Raw genomic sequence first — 19,442 nt, 5'->3', positions numbered from 1 at the left:
TTAGAATCAAGTTGGATTGAGTTTTGGGTTAATTATTTTTTAATTCAAGTTGGATTTTATTTGTCATCAACCTAACCAACTCACCCAAATTGTAGTCTTAATTATTTCATTTCATTTAATATTTTTTCATTTAAAATTTTTTAATTAAATTAAAAATAAATGTTATTTATAAATGAATAAATATCATAAAATTTCATAATTTATTTTTATAAATAAATTAAATCATTTTTTATTTAATTATATTAATAATCAGTAAAGAATAAGATAAAAAATATAATAATACTAAAACACGAGCAAAAAGTAAAACAACAACAACGACGACAACAACAACAACGATCTCATATCCTTTTCATTAGTAACAACAAAAGAGTTTTGTGACATAACTTCAACAAATGTACTCCAAATTCGTTGGTACACAACAAATTTGTTTTCATATATCATCCTTGGAATTGGAACGACCCAAAGAAAAGGACTCGATCAATTCATATAGCCGAGCAGGCGAGTCGATGTTTAAAGCATGGCCTGTGTCCTTGATTATTTCCAGCTTTGTCTTTGGACCAAAGTGCCTGCGCCCACAACATATGTTACAAACTGAAGACAAAAACAAAAGCATCACAAAAGAAGATACCTTTGCAGTTGGAAAGCCAGCAAGGGTGGAAATACATCGTCCTTATCACCCCAAATGAGCATTGTTTCCTTCACCCACATCAAACCTCCAACTATGAGTGAGAATTAAACCAAGTAGCTATGCTTTTAAAGCTTGTCTCTAAGACACAAACCTAAAAAGTACTTAAAAATAAGTTTAATTTTGAAGGTTTTGATAGTGATTTGTCATGGATGGATTGAATTGAAAAGACATATGATATAGCTAATGGCATAATGCAATTAAGGACAAACCTAAAACGTACTTGAAAATGAATGTAAGCTTAAAGGCTTTGATATTGATTCGGAATTGAATTGAAAAGCCATAAGATACATCTAATGACAAAAGGAAACTAAAAGTTATTTCAGACAAGAATTGATATATAATCAAGTCCAAGAAAAAAGAAACCCATTTTCTAAGAATTGAAAAGTGCCCAAAAAAGGTTCGATTTTGGGTTTGTTTCCCAAGGATCACCGGTTGGAGTCCCCTCAAGGCCACTTGAAGCTTACCCTATCGTTAACTTCGGGGTCCCGTGAAATGAGTCAAAATGTACGTAAGCTGGTCCAGACATCCAAGGTTATCAAAAAAAAAAAAAGTACCCTAAAAAAGGAAAATTAATGATATGAAATTTTTGAATAAAGTCTCATTTTTTGAATAAAGTCTCATAAATATGAAACAATGAGGAAATTTTTTGAAACTGCTATGAATTTTTATTTATTTATTTATTTATTACTTTTCTTACCTGAGGGGGAATGGGAATGTCTGGATCAGCTTTCTGGGCCAGCAAGTGCTCAAGCAGCTCTAACTTCTCCTTTCTGTAATCCTTCAACATTGCCTAATGAGCCACAACCCATTTCAAATATTAGGGAGAAATACTCTTAAACATATGTTTCAGGCTTTTGCAACCCAAGGACTTAATCTTTAATTTAACTTATTTAGTAGATTAAACATGTTTGATAAAATAACTTAATATCATAACTTAGAGTTAAAAATGACTTTAAATATTAGGTTAAAATAGCTAACTAATTTTTAATCATAATTTTATTTTATTTTTGTCTTATTTACTCATATCTAACAAGAATATATTTCACAATTATGACTTCAAATCTATAACTTATTTTTTATAGTAAATATTTTAAGATTATCTCATAAATCTAGGGTACATTAAGTATGAATGTTAAATAAACAATTTTATTATTTAAAATTAATAATAAATATTAATTACAACTAATGGGGTAAATATATTAATTGAATAACTTGAAATAACTTTTAAGTTAGTTTTACCAAACAACTTTAATACTTAAAATAATAAATTTAAGTTCATAATTTAAAAAAAATTAATTTAAAGTCAACTTAAATCATTAAATAATAAGTTTTAAGTTTTACCAAACAACAACTAAATCTTAGTTTTCATGTGGTTAAAACTTTAGATATCATTGAGCTAAAAGTGTAAATTCAATATATATATATATATATATATATATTATTTCCTTTTATCAAAATATGTAATATGCATCAAAAATATCATTTTACTGAATTTTAAGAATCATCACTTCGATTACATCATATTAAGTTATTAATTTGATAACAAAATTTTAAATTATTCATTAATACATACTCTGATACATATAACTTATGATATAACATTTTACTCGATGGAAACTCTTAAATTTGTGAAATCCAAACAGACTCAAAGAGAAAAAGAGAGAATGAAATTTAGAGTTTCTTATTTTGAACTCTTTTTAATGAGATCATAAACCAACTGTTTCATTAAAAATTAATTTTACTCTAATATTATATTTAACAATTAATTTTTCTAAGAACTTAAACATACTCCTTAAGATCGGGGTTGCACATGGAGAGACAAATTGAATTGAATTCATATCTAACAGATATATTAAATGAAAAAACAAACATGCAAATTACAGAAACCAAATCAAGTTCTGATACCATATTGAACAACCAATTTTCCTAAAAGTTTAAGGTTATAGGATTTTGGTTATATCATATTCTTTAACAATTTTAATCTCTTGAAAATCACTAGTTTGAATTTTATTAAGTTATCATTTAAAAAAAAATATATATATATATATATATATATATATATATATATATATATATATATATATATATAATATATATATATTAAATTATTAGTTACTACATAGAAATACAAATGATTTAGTATTTTTTTTTCCCAGTAATTAATTTGATTAAAAAAAAAAAATCAATCTTTCATCCATCACCATAAGACTTGAAAGTATTAATATCAATATCTTATTTATTTGTAGGAATTTGATATAAATTATTTATATCTAAAACCCTAATTATTTATCAAGACTTATCTCTTCTTTTTTTTCCATTTCATTATCTATGATTTAATTGCATTAATTTTGAAATAGATGGTCTTAAGGTTAGATGGGTGAAACTTACATCTATTAAATGTTGAAGAAAAAAGTCAGGGGCCCATTTGAGAGGATCGAACTTGTATATAGAGAGATTCAGCAGTCGCCGGAGATTCTTTGGACTCTCCGGCATGAAAATCTCCGTCACACTCCTCCCGAGCTTTCCTAAGTGTTCCCTCTTCTGCTCCTCCGTATACCCAATTCCACAGCTTGCAATTGCCACCCTCTCCACTACCTCCGGCCACATCTCCGCCATCCGATACGCCACGTATCCACCATAGCTGATCCCGAACACCCTGCACCTCCCCACACCCAATCCCCTCAGCCCCTCCACCACGCACCGCGCCTGAAACTCCTCGCTCCGGTCCCGCCGGAAAGTGTGCGATTTCCCGAAGAAGAGCAGGTCGGGGACGTATAGGTTGAAGGACCTGGAGAGAGGACCCACCAGCTGGAGGAACTGCCACCGCGAGTTGCCGCCGAAGCCGTGGACGAGGACGAGGTTGGGGCGGCTGAAGCGGCGGTGGGCGGAGGTCCAGAAGTGGACGGTGGTGTGGTCGTCGAGTTCCACGGTGGTGGGGGAGAGGCCGAGGAATATGAAGTATAGAGAGAGGCAGGATTCGATGAGGGTGACGATGATTGAACAGCGGATGAGGTGGGAAAGAGCGGAGGAGGCACGGCTGAGGACGGCGGCAATGGCGGAGATGTAGAGGGAGAGAAGACGCCAGAGGTGGAGAGAAGCCATGGAGTGTGGTGGTGGTGTCTGTTGAGCCTCTTTTTCGCGGTGGTTTTTATAGTTGGACTTGATCATAGGGGCATTTTCGGAATACTATGAGATTTTTCTGACATGTTGCGCGTTTCATTCCTCACCTGACCTCAAAATCTGCTTCGTATTAGAACTAACTCTTGCAACTGATTTGCCTTATTTGCCCCCTAATTTTCTCTTATTACAAAAATACATATGATAAATATTTTAAATTTTTTAAAACACCATTAGGAGAAAATGATACACGTTCAAATAGCTACAAAAATTCGCTTCTCTCTTAATAAAAAAAAAATAGAATATTTTTCCTAATTTCTATATCAAGCTTTTCTTAAATTAAATTTACTTTTTTCATTAATTTGTAAAACACGGGAAAAAAAGTTACTAAACTTATTGATATTGTTGTCTAAAAAAGTCTTGTTTCAATTATAAATTCTTTTATATTATTGATATTTTCTTTAAGAAAACGATGGCTTTAACCCAATCTTAACTTTTGATTAAAGTCGGGGATAAACTCGAAATAAATAATGGTTATAAGGGAAGTAGGGAGTCAATCATTAACCCATTATAAAACTTGTCTACTTAGTCCTAAAAGGGTACATAAATACACATTGGACTATGTCTATGTAATTTTGTGTAAAGATGTGTAGATATTTCTTAAAAAAAATTATATCATATTTACATAGGATTGACAGGTGACATTTTCAAAACTTTTAATTGATATACAACAAAAATGAATTAAAATAATACTTAAAGTTCACGATGTTGGCCGACAAATTCTTTCCATGAAGATTGTGAAGATTTTGAAATAGAAATATATTGTACAAGTCTTTCGACCAATTAACTTCACATGATACAACATTTAACAACTTTCAAAGAAGGTAGAAAGAAACAAAACTCAACCTACAATTGAAAACAAATGGACATATGGGTTGCTAGACTTACTTATACCCCACTACTATATCAGAACAAAAGGGGAAAACAAATCCTTGTGATGAGAATATTTGCTTGCCTTAGGAAGCACACCACACTGTGATTTGGGATAGTGCTTCTTTGATTTTCTTTTTACTTTCCTAAGTGGATGGAACTTGTGCATTATTATATATAATTTTTTTTATTGGTTTGTTTGGATCTACTTTTTACAAGTTTTCTAAATGTAAATTTTGATTTTTATGGTAAAAGTTAAAAAGTGTAGTTAAAATCATAACTTTCAAAAGATAATATTAATATTATAAACACAAAAAAAAAAAAAAACCTTCCTATTACAAGAAATTGTTTAATCCAAAATATTAAAAAGTGTTTTTTTATATTTCATATTAAGTTTTCTTTTTTCCCTTTGAATCATAAGTTCTTTTCATAAAATGTACCGCATAGATATAAAAAATTATTAATCCCTAAGAAAAAGACTTTTATTTTTAAAAATTGATTTAAAAGTCGATTAAAAAGAGTTTTTATTTAGGTTATTTTATTAAAACAACTTGTAACTTAAAAGAAAATCCTAAGATAAAAGGAAAGTAATTATGGTTTCTTGTGAAAGTCTTTTGGTATTTAGAGGGGTTTTTTTTTCTTTCTAAAAAATACCATAATGAAAAAAAAAAGTCTCATAACATCATCATTGTCAATAGGGATGAGTAGCAAGTGAGTTTAAGAAGATTACGAACTAATCGAATGAGTTAAACCTCATACCAAAAGTCACAGTTACTAATTCCAACTTTAAGATTTTTTATCTATGACTATCCCACATCAAAAACTTTCTTGTATATACTTTACAAACACATTATCTTTAAAAATTTTGAGCTATTATTTTATATTTTTAATTATATTAAAATAAATATAACTTATAAATAGATAAGTTAAATTCTTTAAAATTGTGTATGGCTACTAAAAATGAAAGGAAATAAAGTAGAAATATATATGTATATATATATATATATATATATATATATATATATATATATATATAATAAAATTATATATATAAAAAAAAAAATAGAACTAAATTATTAAAACAAACACTTTCTATCAACTTTTCTTACCTTCTTTTTATAGAAAGATCCCTTAACATTTCCTCCTCCAACTTGGAAACAAACAGCTGCATGCCAATTTTCCAAAGCAAATGACTACATCTATCTCACCAACACCAATGGCTTTGGTGTGAACACACTCATTCCCACACCTAAAGATACCTTGCTTCCCAATACTTCTTTCAAGATCCCCTTCATTTTTCCCACTATTCAATTCATATTTTACCTTTATCTTTTTAACTTTTTGGACTCCATCCCCCTTTCCCCCACTCAATTCTCGACCTTTACACCTAGATTTCTTCCTCTCCTCCACCCCCCTTTCCTCCATAAAACCCCAACTCCAACTTGGGGTTTTGGCATATTGAGATCAATGGCTCCCTACACTACTCACACAAGCGAAAGCTTAAGCAAAAGCATTTCTAGTACAAGAGCACTAGCCATGGCTCTTGCCTTGGCTTCTTCAATAGTGCTTTCACCACTGTACAATACACATTATGAGGCAAGGTTCTTGAGCTCGTCAAGTGCTTTTCTTCTTCCTATGGTTCTTGCAGGCCTTATAATAGGCATCAAAATAACATCATCATCTTCATCTTCACCGTCGTCTTGTTCGGGTGCAGTTCCATCTCCAGATCCGTCATGGGTGCTGAGAATTGGGAGCTCATCATGGGGACTAGCTGCTGTGCTGGTGATGCTTGTGCTTGTGCTCTCATGGCAAGAGTCTGCTCAAGAATTTTTTTGGAGATAGAGGAATTAATAATGGATTTTTATGTTTGTTTTCATGTAGTAGTGAATGTAGGGATAATTGAAATTTGGTGTTTGGATTGATGGATTCTTTGTGGCCAATGTTTGATGATTTTTTTTTTTTTCCTTATGATTTCGGCAATATTTGAGTCATATTATAAATAAATAAATAAATAAATAATCTAAACCCCATTGAAAAACTAAATTAAGAAAATAAAGTAAAGCTCATATAAGAAGTAATATTTTTCTCACTCATATATATATATATATATATATATATATATATATATATATATATATATATATATATATATATTATTTTAAAATTTACTTTTCTTAAGTTAATTTTAAATAAAGAGTATAAAAATAAATTAATTCACATGTATATTTGAATTTTCAAACAAAATTATAGTTTTAAAAATAATTTAAAATCATTTTTTATCACTTAACTTTTGAATTTGATATCAATTCTTTAATCAAATTTTAATCAGCTTACATAAAAACAAATTAACTTAACAAGTTAAGTATTTTAAAACATTCGATTACCATCATTTACGTTCGTATCAAATATATCCCAAAACTTTTTTAAATAGTTTTCTAACTCAAAAAACTATTTGGTAAATTTTTTTTATTAAAAATAATTTTTCAAGAATTTTTGACGAAAATAATTGAGAATTTTTTTAAAAAATATTGTAAAAAGGATTGAGAATTTTGTATTTAATTGAGAAATTTTTTTCGTATTTGGGCCTCCCCACAACATGAAATCTCCCGAAAAGTACAGGGGTATCCTTGATATTACCCAAAACCTGAGGAGGGTGCGTTTGATATTTTTCTTTTCCGCTTAGGGCGAATCCCTACTCTCCTCCCATTCAATACTCTCATCGCCGCTCAAGTCGTTGCCGGCGATTCTCCTTTTCCCCATAGTTCGCCGATTATTTGAACCTGTACTGCTCCGGAAAAACTTTCCGCCCAATCATCCCTTACCAGTAAGCAAAGCTCTCTCTTTCTCTCACCATGGATCTGGGATGTAAAGCCCTAGATGAAAAGATGCGTTTCAAAAAATCCAAAATCTTAGTTTCGATTTGGCCTCTGTACGTCCAAGAACATTGCCCCGAGTCTCTTGATGATTCAAAGTTAATTTACAAAATTTCTGTATTTTCGTTTTAGTATTGAATTTGATTTTGTTAGTTTTATCTTTTTGGTGCGAAGGAAAATTGTGAATAGTGATGATTGGTTCATCTGAAAGCACTTACTGTACCTATAATTCGTGTAAAGGAAGAATTTTTTTAATATTGACTATAACAGTCCAAAAACTTAGTTTCGCTTTGGCCTCTTTACGTCCAAGAAAATTGCCCGAAGTCTCTTGATGATTCAAAGTTAATTTTCCAATTTTCTGTATTTTCGTTTGAGTGTTGAATTTTATTTTGGCTAGTTTTATCTGTTTGGTGCGAAGGAAAATTCTGAATGTTTATGATTGGTTCATGTGAAAACACACACTGCACATATAATTGGTGTAAAGAAAGAGTTTTTTTAATATTGACTATTGATTCGTGTGAAAGGGGCAGTTGAGAGAATGGCAGAGGGAGATGAGGACTTGCCAAGGGATGCAAAGATTGTGAAATCACTGCTGAAATCAATGGGTGTTGATGACTATGAGCCTCGAGTTATACACCAGTTTCTGGAGCTGTGGTATCGGTATGTTGTGGATGTTTTGACTGATGCCCAGGTATATTCAGAGCATGCCAGTAAGCCTGCAATTGACTGTGATGATGTGAAGCTTGCAATTCAGTCTAAAGTCAACTTCAGCTTCTCTCAGCCCCCAGCAAGAGAGGTAATTTTCCTAAATTTTTCTTCTTATTGTGCTAAATTTTTTATGTTCTTGATATTGAACTTGTTTTGAAACCTGGGCCTTTAATAGTTTTCCTTGTTATGCTAAATTTACAATGTTCTTGATCTTATTTTGATTGTTGGATTCTCAAAACAAATTGAATTGGGTATCATTTCTTGTTTTGAAGGTCAAGGCTTTAGACAAATGGGGTTCACTTGTATTAGTTTATGCAGGTTTATTGTGGAGTATTGTACCTATCAAACTTGGGTGTTGAACAAAAGTTTAATTGGATATGATGCAAGCTTTAGAGATTGAGATTCTGGTTGAGTGCCAAAGCAAAAGTTGATTATAGGCATGTTGCCAGTTGAGCAAGTTTAGGCTTGGGTTGGATGTTGTTTAGTATGCTGGGAAGGGGAGAACAGTGCAAGAAAAATAATTTAGAATTTGTTCTTTACATTGCTTAAAAACAATGTTGTTTTTAGCGTTTTCTTTCCTTTCCCTCATTTTTTTCTGGGATTCAAATGGAAACGTATTGAGGTTGGAAACAACATTTTTTTGTTCTTCATAGAAAAGAAATCACTTAACCAAATTTCTTTTTCAAAAAGCACCTAATTTGTAGACAACTAATTTTTCATTTTGGGTTTAAGTAACAACCTAGTGTAAGAATATCATGTTTTTGCTGCCACTGCTTTTGTTTGTTTGTACCCTATGAGAATTGGAATCTGATGAACCATGCAAAATCTGGTATTTGTTTCCCTAATTTCCTGTTTCCTTCTTTTTTTAATCTCATCTCCCATATTACATTGGATGGGCTTGTTAATAGTAAGAAAGGTGGATTCTACCACTCATACCGCTAACCCATCCTTGTAATCTCTTCCAGGAATATGATTCTGCTCAACATTTTTTCTTCTTTTTGTATTTTGGTTGCTTGGCGAGGCTTTTAGCCTATGAAGGCCAGGGAAAAAAATTGGAAGGAATTTCAACATTTTATGGTTTAGTTTTAGTGATAGAAAGGAATGGAAACAAACATGATGAAGTCTAGGAGAAATTTATGTGTTTTGGAACTCTTCATTTTCTGTTCGACATATAAAGAAAAGCAAGGGGAAGGCTGAAAAGAGAGAGATTATGTTCACACTTCATTTTCTGTTCTTTACTTTTCCAATTCCCATTTCCTCAGTCTGTGAGACCCAATTCAGACTGAGACTTAGGTCTGTGGGAATCCTGACTCCTCTCCTCTCTTCTCTCACCCGGTATTGGTTAATTACCAGTGTTATTCCATATCAATATGTCTATAGCATATATAATCTAACTGTTCCATTCATCAGGTCCTTCTAGAGTTGGCTAGAAACAGGAACAAGATCCCACTGCCAAAATCAATTGCAGGGCCTGGAATCCCTCTCCCACCTGAACAGGACACATTGATCAGCCCGAACTACCAACTAGCTATCCCAAAGAAGAGAACAGCCCAAGCAGTGGAAGAAACAGAAGAAGACGAAGAAGGTGCTGATCCCTCCCACGCTTCCCAGGAGGGAAGGACAGATTTGCCTCAGCACACTCCTCAAAGGGTATCATTTCCTATTGGAGCTAAACGCCCAAGGTGAAAATCTATCATGTTGGATGTTTAGGAGATCTATCCAATGTTTAGGAATTCTTCTCATCGAGGTATTGTTACCTTAAATTGTAGTAGGAATTGGGTGGAAAGATCTATATTACTTTCAAAATCATAAGAATATTCAATAATTGGTGTAATTTGTTTTGTCTTTAATGGAATATGCTTATGACTTTTAACCTTTAAGAAACTAGCATTTAAAAGATGAAAATAAGATCATGTCAGTCATGTCTCGTTTTGTTAGTGAAATCTCTCGATTTTTTAGATTTTTAAAAATATTTATTAAATTTTGTCAGACATCTAATTTTTTTTTAAAAAATACTTTTAAATACTTTTTTATTAAAAGTGTGGAAACAGCATTGTGAAACAGATTAATAACCTTGGATTAGTTTAAAATTTTTTTAAAAAAATTGTACTGATTGTATAATACAAATACAATTCATCTAGCATTTTTTATATTAATTATTATAATTTATCTTAGATATTAATTTTGATATTTATCTTTAAATTTTTTATCCTCCTAATTATTATATTTAATTTTAAGTTTCATTTATTAGAACTAAAAAAAAAGGATAAAGCATTCCTTTAGAAATTTATTATTTTTTATTACAATTTATTTTATACCATTTTAAAAGAAATAAAAGATTAAAAAGGTCAAATAAAGTAATAACTAAGAATAATTAAAAAAATAAAAAAAAATGAGGGATTTGCTTCGCTTCCCAAATATGATTATATCAAGCAGGTTTCTCAAAAGCAATACTCCAATCAAGATGCATGTAAATAAAATTAAAAAAAAAAAAAAGGAAACACCAAATTGGACTGAGGCAAGGTAGAATTCTATTATATCGATGAATCAATAGCTGGAGATCAAACTTTTGGTCCTTGGTCAATCTAAGTTAGTCAATTTTCCACTCATACCAGAACCATAAAGCTCTTCTGTACAAATATCTATCATGTATATACAAGAATGATTATCATTGAATGGTAATGCACTCTATAAGGGTAGAAACCAACAGACAAACCAAAGGTTAACTTCTCCAGCCAACCATGCTACTAGCTGCAGACCCTTTGCTCGATACGCTCACGCCCCGCTCATACATCCGCTGGATCTCTTCCCTGTACACTATCAAAGACTTGTCTGGTATGGCCGGAGTTAGCTCCACCACATCCCCCATCTTCAGTTTGCAAGTGGGGTCGTTCACAGCCTCATGGTTCAGCCGTGGCCTCAGTTCTTCCTTGATTGGAAACCCATAGGGCGTCCATCTTGAGCTTCCCCGCCCGGTTCTTTCCAACAGATCCATTATGGTTGAGTTTGCAGGGAATTCTTGGACCGACATCTGCAACGTTCACAAACCCAGAAATGTTTTGCTTAGTATTCATGAACTGGTCGATCCAGAGTGAGAAAATGGAAGAAATGGATATGGTTTACTGATGGATGATACAATATCAGCATGAGGTATTTACATAAAATCAAGGCCTCAAAATCAAACCAAGTTTGACTGGAATAGAATTGAAATGGTATTGGCATAATGAAGTCGTCTCAAGTGGACCCACCTGGTCATCAGAGGAATATTTTTTCTAAAATAAATATAGAAATTTCAAAAGCAAACCTTATCATTCTCCAGCATGATGACAAAGACAGGTCCATCCTGGCTGCAGTCCGGTTTATAAGAAAATGGACAACCATCAGAATGAGATGGGAACTTGCAGGGTGGCTTGATGGAATTATCATAGCCAACAGGTGATTGATCTTTGCTCATTGTCTCACAGTGCCAAGTGACCACCCATCGAGCCCACTCAACCATCTGAAGCACAAATGAAGAGTGCTTACAGTCACCTTCTTTGTATCTCCAATGAGCTGCAAATCCATACTCAGCTTGTAAATGCATTTCCCTTGTTCGGATTTGAACTTCAAGTGGAACCATGCCTTCACCCCTCACCACCGTATGAAGAGATCGGTACCTACAATTAAAATAAAAAATAAAAAAAAAAGGGGGAAACAAACAAACACATGAAATAACGCACAATCACTTTCATCCCTAACTTACCCATTAAACTTGGAATGCTTTATATAGTCCTTGAACCTTCCAGGCACTTCAGACCATAATCGGTGAACAACTCCAAGTGCTTTATAACAGTCTTCCTCATTTTCAACAATCAATCGTAATCCATGAATATCATGTATCTCATCCATGGTCATGTTCTTTCTGCACAATTCAAAAGCAATTACTTTCCTAGTCTGAATTTTATGAAAACATATAGTATGACAAATACAGGAAGAGAAACGGACGACATACTTCAACATTTTGCAGTAAATGCTATACAAGCTTTTGTGTCTCCCAGATAAAACATGGTAAGAAATGGCTTCATCCTTAAGGGCTGGCTCTAATTTCTCTTTAGCAGAAGTAATCATAGCCTCATCGAAGGACTTCACAAGCTTGGAGGATAGTTCTTTATGCTGATCTGGATTGAGATGCTTGAAACACAGGTTTTCTAGTTGTTCCTTCCAAGTAGAGATTCCTAGCCGGTTGGCCAATGGCACAAATATCTCCAGAGTTTCCTTAGCAAACCTCTGTTGCTTGCCCAAAGGCAATGCATCCAGTGTCATCATATTATGCAATCGATCTGCCAACTTTATGAGGACAGCCCTGGCATCTGCCATGCCAAGGAACATGGTGTGCAATCGATCTGCCTCAACCGTTTTACTTGCTGTATTGTTATCACGTGCTAGCTTGCTCAATTGACTTAGCTTAGACACCTAACAAATGTCATCAAATGGTATTTAGAAGCCTAAAAAATTGAATATTTTATCAGTATATTATACCAAAATAAACATGCAATGATTTTACTAGGAACAAAAACAATATCTTGTGAACTGCTTGTATCATGAAGCAAACTGAGGAAAATGTTTAAAAATTTCAAAATCCAATAAATAATATTGCCAATTTACACCACAAAAGTATGAACTCTTTAAAAATCGTGAGATCTTATCAAGTTTCAGTACAAAATGCATGTTAGTAGTCCCTGTCATTGTTTGTTAAGCAAGGAAAACACAAGGAAAATAGAATCACTAAGAGACACAGTACCATAAGGTCCACATTAATATAACCTTAAAATCTGGAAATCATGCCTGCCTCCACCACCAGCAAAAACAAATAAAAAAAGGAGTAACATGGAAAAATAGTGATTGACATAACAGACATCTAAGTACACAAGACTTAACAATGGGTACAAAATGGCAATATAAAAAAAAGAGATAACACAAAAAAACAACATTCCCCCACGGAACAATTGCAACCAATCTACAAATCAAAGGCATTAAGCTTTCTTTTATGTGGAACCAAACCCATACTAAAAGGTTACTTTGTTCATTTAAGCTTTTGATCCAACTTTGATCGCTCTTGGATTTCTTTCCTTCCAAATCATTCAAAAAATGCACACAGAAACAGCTTCCCATACCTTCTCATGTTTTCTTCCCAAACAAAAATCATGCCAACTTAGAATTGTCTCTAACCGTGGAAAAGAACACCATAATAGATGTTACGCTTTAATCATTTCTTTATTACCACAAGAAGCAATTGATAGGATGAAAACAAAACAATAACTACTTAACCACACGATCTATACCAAACATTATACCTTGTATCTTCCATTGAAATAAAACATAAACATATAAAAATATTTTTTAATCTTAGAACACAATCATTAATTCACAACTCATGGCAAAATATTCCATGACAAAATGATGTAAGTCTAAGAATATCTTGAAGATGGAGCACTGTGAATTTGTGATTCTAATTCAAGCCAACCACATTAGTAATATAACAGCTACAACTATAACCTATTTACACATAATCCAAGTGATCTATTAATCATATCAGACTCCGACTTCCGCATTGATGTAAATCTAACATAAAACTTAGATCATAAGCACTTTTTTAACTAGTTCACATCTGATTCCTTTATATCTCAATTGAATAGGTCATCAACAGTAATCATGTCTGTAAATGCTCCAAAGAAGATTCCTTTAGAAAAAGGGCTTTGAACATTAACAAAAAAAAATACCACAATCAATTTTCAGCAGCAAACAGTATCAAATACTTTTAAGCACAAATACTTAGATTCTAAGTATGCCTCTTACCCCTTCAACCAAATCAGCAACCCCAGCTCCAAAAGTCCCAAAAATATCATCGTAACTCATAAAAGAATCGTCAAGGGTATCGTGGAGAAGCCCCGAAACAACGACGGTTGAATTCGCACCAATTTTCGCCAGCAAGACGGCAGTCTCCACACAATGCTGTAAATAAGGATCCCCACTGGCTCGCATCTATAAAAAGGGCAATAGGATACCCATCATCATAAATTCAAACATCCAAAAAACCAGAAAATCTATTTCAAAATTCACGACCAAAATTATACCTGCCCTCTATGCGCCCTCTCGGCCTCGTAAAAAGCCTTGACAACGAAATCCTCAGAGAATATTTTGTGCCTCAATTGAGCACCCAAGAGCAAATCTTTCACATGAGGCTCGGAGTTACTGTCCGGAAAATTATCTTCCATATTGAAGGTCAATTCATCTACCAGAACTGATGAGGAATCCGCATTTAGGGCACCACCACCAATCTCAAAGGTGGGCGAATCATAATCGATGTAGGAACCCAGAGCCCCTCTAACAAATCCACTGAACAACCCACTGGTTCCAACCCTGGAAACCCCATCGCCGCCGCTCCTTTCGCGGGCAATTCTCATCGGGGGGCTTCTGGACGACCCACCAACGCTGCTGCTACACGAAACCGGGCCTTGAAACACCGAGACCGGGCTTGATTCGCTCCGATCTCGTTTCAACGACGATCCCAAATAGCAGAAGGAGCTGCTCAGCTCTTCGCCCCTGTCGTGCCACATCGACCCCAACTCTTCGCCGCCGGCGTGCTTCACCGCCGGCGAGGAGAACAGGCACGAGAGACCCCCCATGGCCGGCCTCTGCGATGGAGACGCCGTCGCCGACGACGAAGATCTCGAATTCAGCTCGAAATCGTGCGAGGAGTGTGAGTTGATCTGGCAAGGGTGCGACGCCGAGCAAACACTGCTCGGTGGACTCGCGTACAACGCAATTGTCGGAACAGCCATGGCTTCCTCACAACAAACCCAGATCAATTTCTGAATTTCAAGCAATTACACACAAGACCCAGATCCAAAACCCCTCAAAAAAAAACTCTAACAAACACCACTATGATATATACAATTTGGTCAGAAACAGGTCAAAATCAAGCCCCAAATTGAAGAAAATTAGAAAATCCCTAACCCTGATTTTTCAACGAAAGAGAGTCAAAAGAGCTATTGTTGAATCTAGAGTGTGAAATTCTAGAGAGAGAGATTTTAGGGTTTCTTCTTTGGCTTCGCTTTCTGTCCCCTCTGCGATTTCCTCAGAAGCTGTCTTTCCTCTTATTGCTTCACCGGCCAGGAATTCGAGCAATGAAAAGACGCAAATGCCCTCATGTCCACTAGTAACTACCGAAAATGCACCTCTATTCTTGTCAATTGGGACATAGTCTAATTTTAGGGTTTTAGTTTAAAAGCCAAAACTAATAAAAATAATCTAAACCGTTTTTCATATTTTTAGGGTTTTATGATCTGATTATGTATTCATTGCTTAGTTTTTTCTAATCTCTTTGTTTTTATGGTTGAAATCCACGTCACTTTCTCGAGAAAATTATGGAGTATTAACATTAGATGGGAATATTCCACCTATGTCACCTTTGGAAATGATTACCTTTAAAAGGTAATAACAAAGATTATATATAAATCAAATATTCCTCCTAAAAATTAACATATTTTTCTACTAAAAATAATGATAAAAAGTAGATGGTATAAATATTTTTTATTTTATTTATTTATTGTCATCGATCTAAATAGCTCAATAATTATTATTTGAACATTCACAAAAATAATGAAAATTAATTTTATTTTATTATTTTTCATTTTCTAAATAGAGATATTAAAATGAAGGACTACAAAAATCGTATTTTTTATTCTTACCATAAAAATAAAAAATATTTAATACAATATTTTTTTCTAGCAATAACATTGCATCCGCTTATTATTGCTTAAACCAACAAGGTAAGAGTCAATTTGGATTAGAAAAATGGTAGAAAAATTAAATAATAAAAAAATACTCAACTATAATAAAAATATTTTTAAAATAATGTGATTTTAAGAAATATGAAAAATAATATTAAATTTAAATTTTCTTTTTCCTTTATCACTTCCCTTCTTCTCTTTTTACAAATACCTTTCTTATGCAACATTACTTTTGCAAAAAAAATATAAAATAACTAGTTTTTGTTTGGGATGGTGTTTGATTTCTATATTTGATAAAAGAATTAATTTTTTATTTTAAAATATTTTTACTAAAAATAAGAATAATTAATATATTTTAATAATAATAATATTAATAATATTATTATTATTATAATATGAATAAATCATATAGAGGATATCCGAAGAACTTTTGCCTCCAAATACTATTTTAACAGTTCTAATTTTTTATAATATTTTAATTTATCTTTCCATCAAAATATTTATTATTATATATTATCTTGTTGTTGGAATAATGATAAGCATAAGATCTTCACTTATGCCTAGATTTCATAATAGATGGAAGGAAGACTAGACTTGATGCCCACCCATGTGGCATGTGCCCACATGATGTAATCAAAGCCCTTGCTTTATCCGCAAGTTGGTGGATTTCGGGTCCCACCTCTTTTTATATTTTTATTTATTTGTTTGGTTTCATCCTTAATAATTTGTTGCTTAAGGATTAGGATTCCACTGAATCCCACAAAAATCTCAACCCATACGCAAAATAGTTATTTTGGTCCACTATATCAACGGTGGAGGATTCTTTTGATCGGACATGATTTGTCTATTGTTTTGACTTTGTTAATTCTTGACCAATGGCGTTTTAGTAATGGTTGGACTTTTGAAATAGTCAGCCTATGAAGCTTGTGTATGACCGTGTGAGTGATTTAGAATCATGCCAATAAATTAAATTGTAATTAATTTTTTTAATCATTGGTTATTTCCTTTTAAATTTATTTAATTTAATATTATATTTTAATGATTTTATAAATTTACTCTTTTAAGCCTTGATAATTTCACCTCTTAAATGCACTCAAACCTCTTAGGCAAGAATTCTAACGGACGAAAAGAGAACTCCTTTAAATCTTATTAAGGGTGAATCGGTCCCGAGATGTTTGACTTTTGACCAAACGGGCCAATCACATGTCAGTAAAAGCTACACCGGGCCCCACTGGAGGATCAAACAGAGACCCCTTTGAGAAGTTTCCTCGACATCCCATGGGCATTTTAGACAATTCACTATAAGTGTGAGCTGTTCAATGTACTTGGTCTCAGTTCCTTTAGTCTCATTCCCTCCACTTTTCTCTAGAAGCCACCTCAATTTTCGATTCCATTTATTGTTTTTTTCTGCTAATTTCCACTTGCGTAACTGCTGCGTCCAGCACGTGTTACGACAAGAGGGATGACTGTGGACACGTGCTCATCTAAGGCGGCGCACACTTGTCGGCCAGAGGCGGCTGTGGTTGTGAACGGCAACAGCGGGTTTTGTTCGTATACGGTGATGGTCGAAGACGTCACGCTCCAGGCATGTGATTTTGAACAGGGATCCGCGATTTGAGGGCACATCGGACGGTGGCTACGACTTTTTGGTGTTCTCTCGTCTATGTGTGAGCTGTAGGTTATAATTGGTGGGGGTCACTTGGCCCGGTCAATTGGTGGTAGGTCACCTTAAATCCACCTAATTTGTTTTGACATTTTCGGAAATTTATTTTATAAATTCAATTGTTATTTATGACGTAATTTTTCAGAAATTACAAATATTAAGTAGGAGAAGATGGAATAATAAATCTAAAAATGGTGCTTTAAAAATGTTTTATTAAAAAATAATAACCAGTTTATTGTTTTCTAAAAATATTTTTATAGTCATATTTAATTCCCTAAAGTATTAAAAAAAATTATTAAATTATAAAAAAATAAATATAATTAAAATTAATTATAAACTTGTATATTTTCTCGTTATTTAAAAAAAATCAAAATAGTTTAAAATAACATATAAAATGTTTTTTTTTTCTTGACTTCACTTCTTTTTGCTTTTACATTTTTCCTAAATTTTTTTTAAAACCACACATAGCTTAAATAATTTTTAAGAAAAAATACAAGCTTTTTTATTCTCTGGAATATTTTCATTATGAAATCAATTTTATATTTATAAATTATATTTTAAAAATTCTTTAAAATATGGATAATTTTGATATTTTTAAATATTTTATATTTATTTTTAAAAATTGAAAATGTAGAATTTTTATTTTTATTTTTGAAAGTTCAAGAGTAAATGAATTACATTAGGAAGTGGAGGACTCGTTTTTGAAGTTTGCATCCTCAAAAGTTGCCCTTGACCTTGAAAAACTGTCTATAACATTGAAAAAGTGATACTTCTAATTATTTTTTTTTTAAATAAATTTTTATTAGACTTTTTAGAATATAAAAATATCCATAAAAAATAAAGTATAAGTTCAATGTATAAAGTCGAAATGTAGGGTAAGATGCAAATATTTCTGTTTGCATGTAGGAGGAAGATAGAGACGGGGGTCTAAGAATTAATTGGTAGTTGAATTGAATGTTTGATTAGGTCTATTTTGGTGATTCTAGTTACTTTATTTTAATTAAATTACTTGATTTTCATTGATTTTTTCTTATTAGAACCTTCTTAAGTAGTTTAAAAATGGATAAATCATCGAATTAAAGTTGCAAAGTCAACGTTTAATTTTGTCACATGGAAAAATAATATGATTTTGAAATTTGTGGAATCTAAAATCAATATTTATTAGTGGAAAAAATTATTTCTCTTATAATTTTCCATGGTATACTTTTTCTACACATGATTCATTGAAATAAATATATTGAAAATGACTTGGGGTGGTTGTTTGAGGCATCAAATTCAACTAGCATGAAGAGTTCATAGATCTAAAATATGTGAAGAATTTAAAGAAAAATATAATAAAAAATCATAAGAGAAAATGATGAGAAAATATATGGTTTGGATTTTCCTATTTTTTTGGTTTAATAATTATATAAAATTGTTAGTAAATTCATTGAAAAATGATTTAGATATTATTTTGCTTGGAATCATATAGTATAAGACATGTTTGATAATAAAAAATTATTTTACAATTTAAAAAAATAAAAAATAAGATAAAAAATAAAAAATTTGTTTAGCTAATCAATTTTCTGTTATCTAAAATAAAATAAAATAAATCAGAAAAACACATTACACAAAAAAAAAATGTTTTTTGTTTCTTTTTTTAAGAATAGAAAACAGAGTGTTTTGTGATAAATTTTTTTTATAATTTTTAC

At 32.3% G+C, this 19,442-nt stretch overlaps 3 protein-coding genes across 4 annotated transcripts; 1 reads left to right on the top strand and 2 right to left on the bottom strand.

Moving 5' to 3' along the window:
* Positions 1-323: 323 nt before the first annotated feature.
* LOC117922379 (lipase 1) lies at positions 324-3,856 on the bottom strand. The gene is made up of 4 exons (XM_034840518.1): positions 3,077-3,856; positions 1,386-1,478; positions 629-696; positions 324-566 (listed from the first exon to the last, which is right to left on the bottom strand). The coding sequence occupies exons 1-4, from the start codon at positions 3,854-3,856 to the stop codon at positions 431-433; spliced, it is 1,077 nt and encodes a 358-aa protein (XP_034696409.1). The 3' UTR covers positions 324-430.
* Positions 3,857-7,397: 3,541 nt separating this feature from the next.
* Positions 7,398-10,196, top strand: LOC117921439 (transcription initiation factor TFIID subunit 9). Of its 2 annotated transcripts, none has more exons than XM_034839289.1 (3): positions 7,398-7,559; positions 8,139-8,404; positions 9,727-10,196. In XM_034839289.1, exons 2-3 carry the CDS (start codon positions 8,147-8,149, stop codon positions 10,000-10,002), a joined length of 534 nt encoding a protein of 177 aa, XP_034695180.1. In that variant the 5' UTR covers positions 7,398-7,559; positions 8,139-8,146; the 3' UTR covers positions 10,003-10,196. The 2 variants fall into 2 exon arrangements, with proteins under 2 accessions (XP_034695180.1, XP_034695179.1); XM_034839288.1 differs by having other exon boundaries at positions 8,133-8,404.
* A 628-nt stretch (positions 10,197-10,824) lies between these two features.
* Positions 10,825-15,437, bottom strand: LOC117922140 (probable GTP diphosphokinase RSH3, chloroplastic). Its single transcript, XM_034840172.1, has 6 exons — positions 14,430-15,437; positions 14,152-14,337; positions 12,308-12,768; positions 12,059-12,217; positions 11,621-11,972; positions 10,825-11,347 (listed from the first exon to the last, which is right to left on the bottom strand). The coding sequence occupies exons 1-6, from the start codon at positions 15,135-15,137 to the stop codon at positions 11,039-11,041; spliced, it is 2,175 nt and encodes a 724-aa protein (XP_034696063.1). The 5' UTR covers positions 15,138-15,437; the 3' UTR covers positions 10,825-11,038.
* Between the last annotated feature and the right edge of the window lie 4,005 nt (positions 15,438-19,442).

The sequence above is a fragment of the Vitis riparia genome, chromosome 9, assembly GCF_004353265.1.
Source record: "Vitis riparia cultivar Riparia Gloire de Montpellier isolate 1030 chromosome 9, EGFV_Vit.rip_1.0, whole genome shotgun sequence".
NCBI classification, from domain to species: Eukaryota; Viridiplantae; Streptophyta; class Magnoliopsida; order Vitales; family Vitaceae; genus Vitis; species Vitis riparia.
The sequence above is the reverse complement of the archived record's forward strand: the minus strand, read 5'-3'. Positions and strand labels throughout refer to the sequence as shown.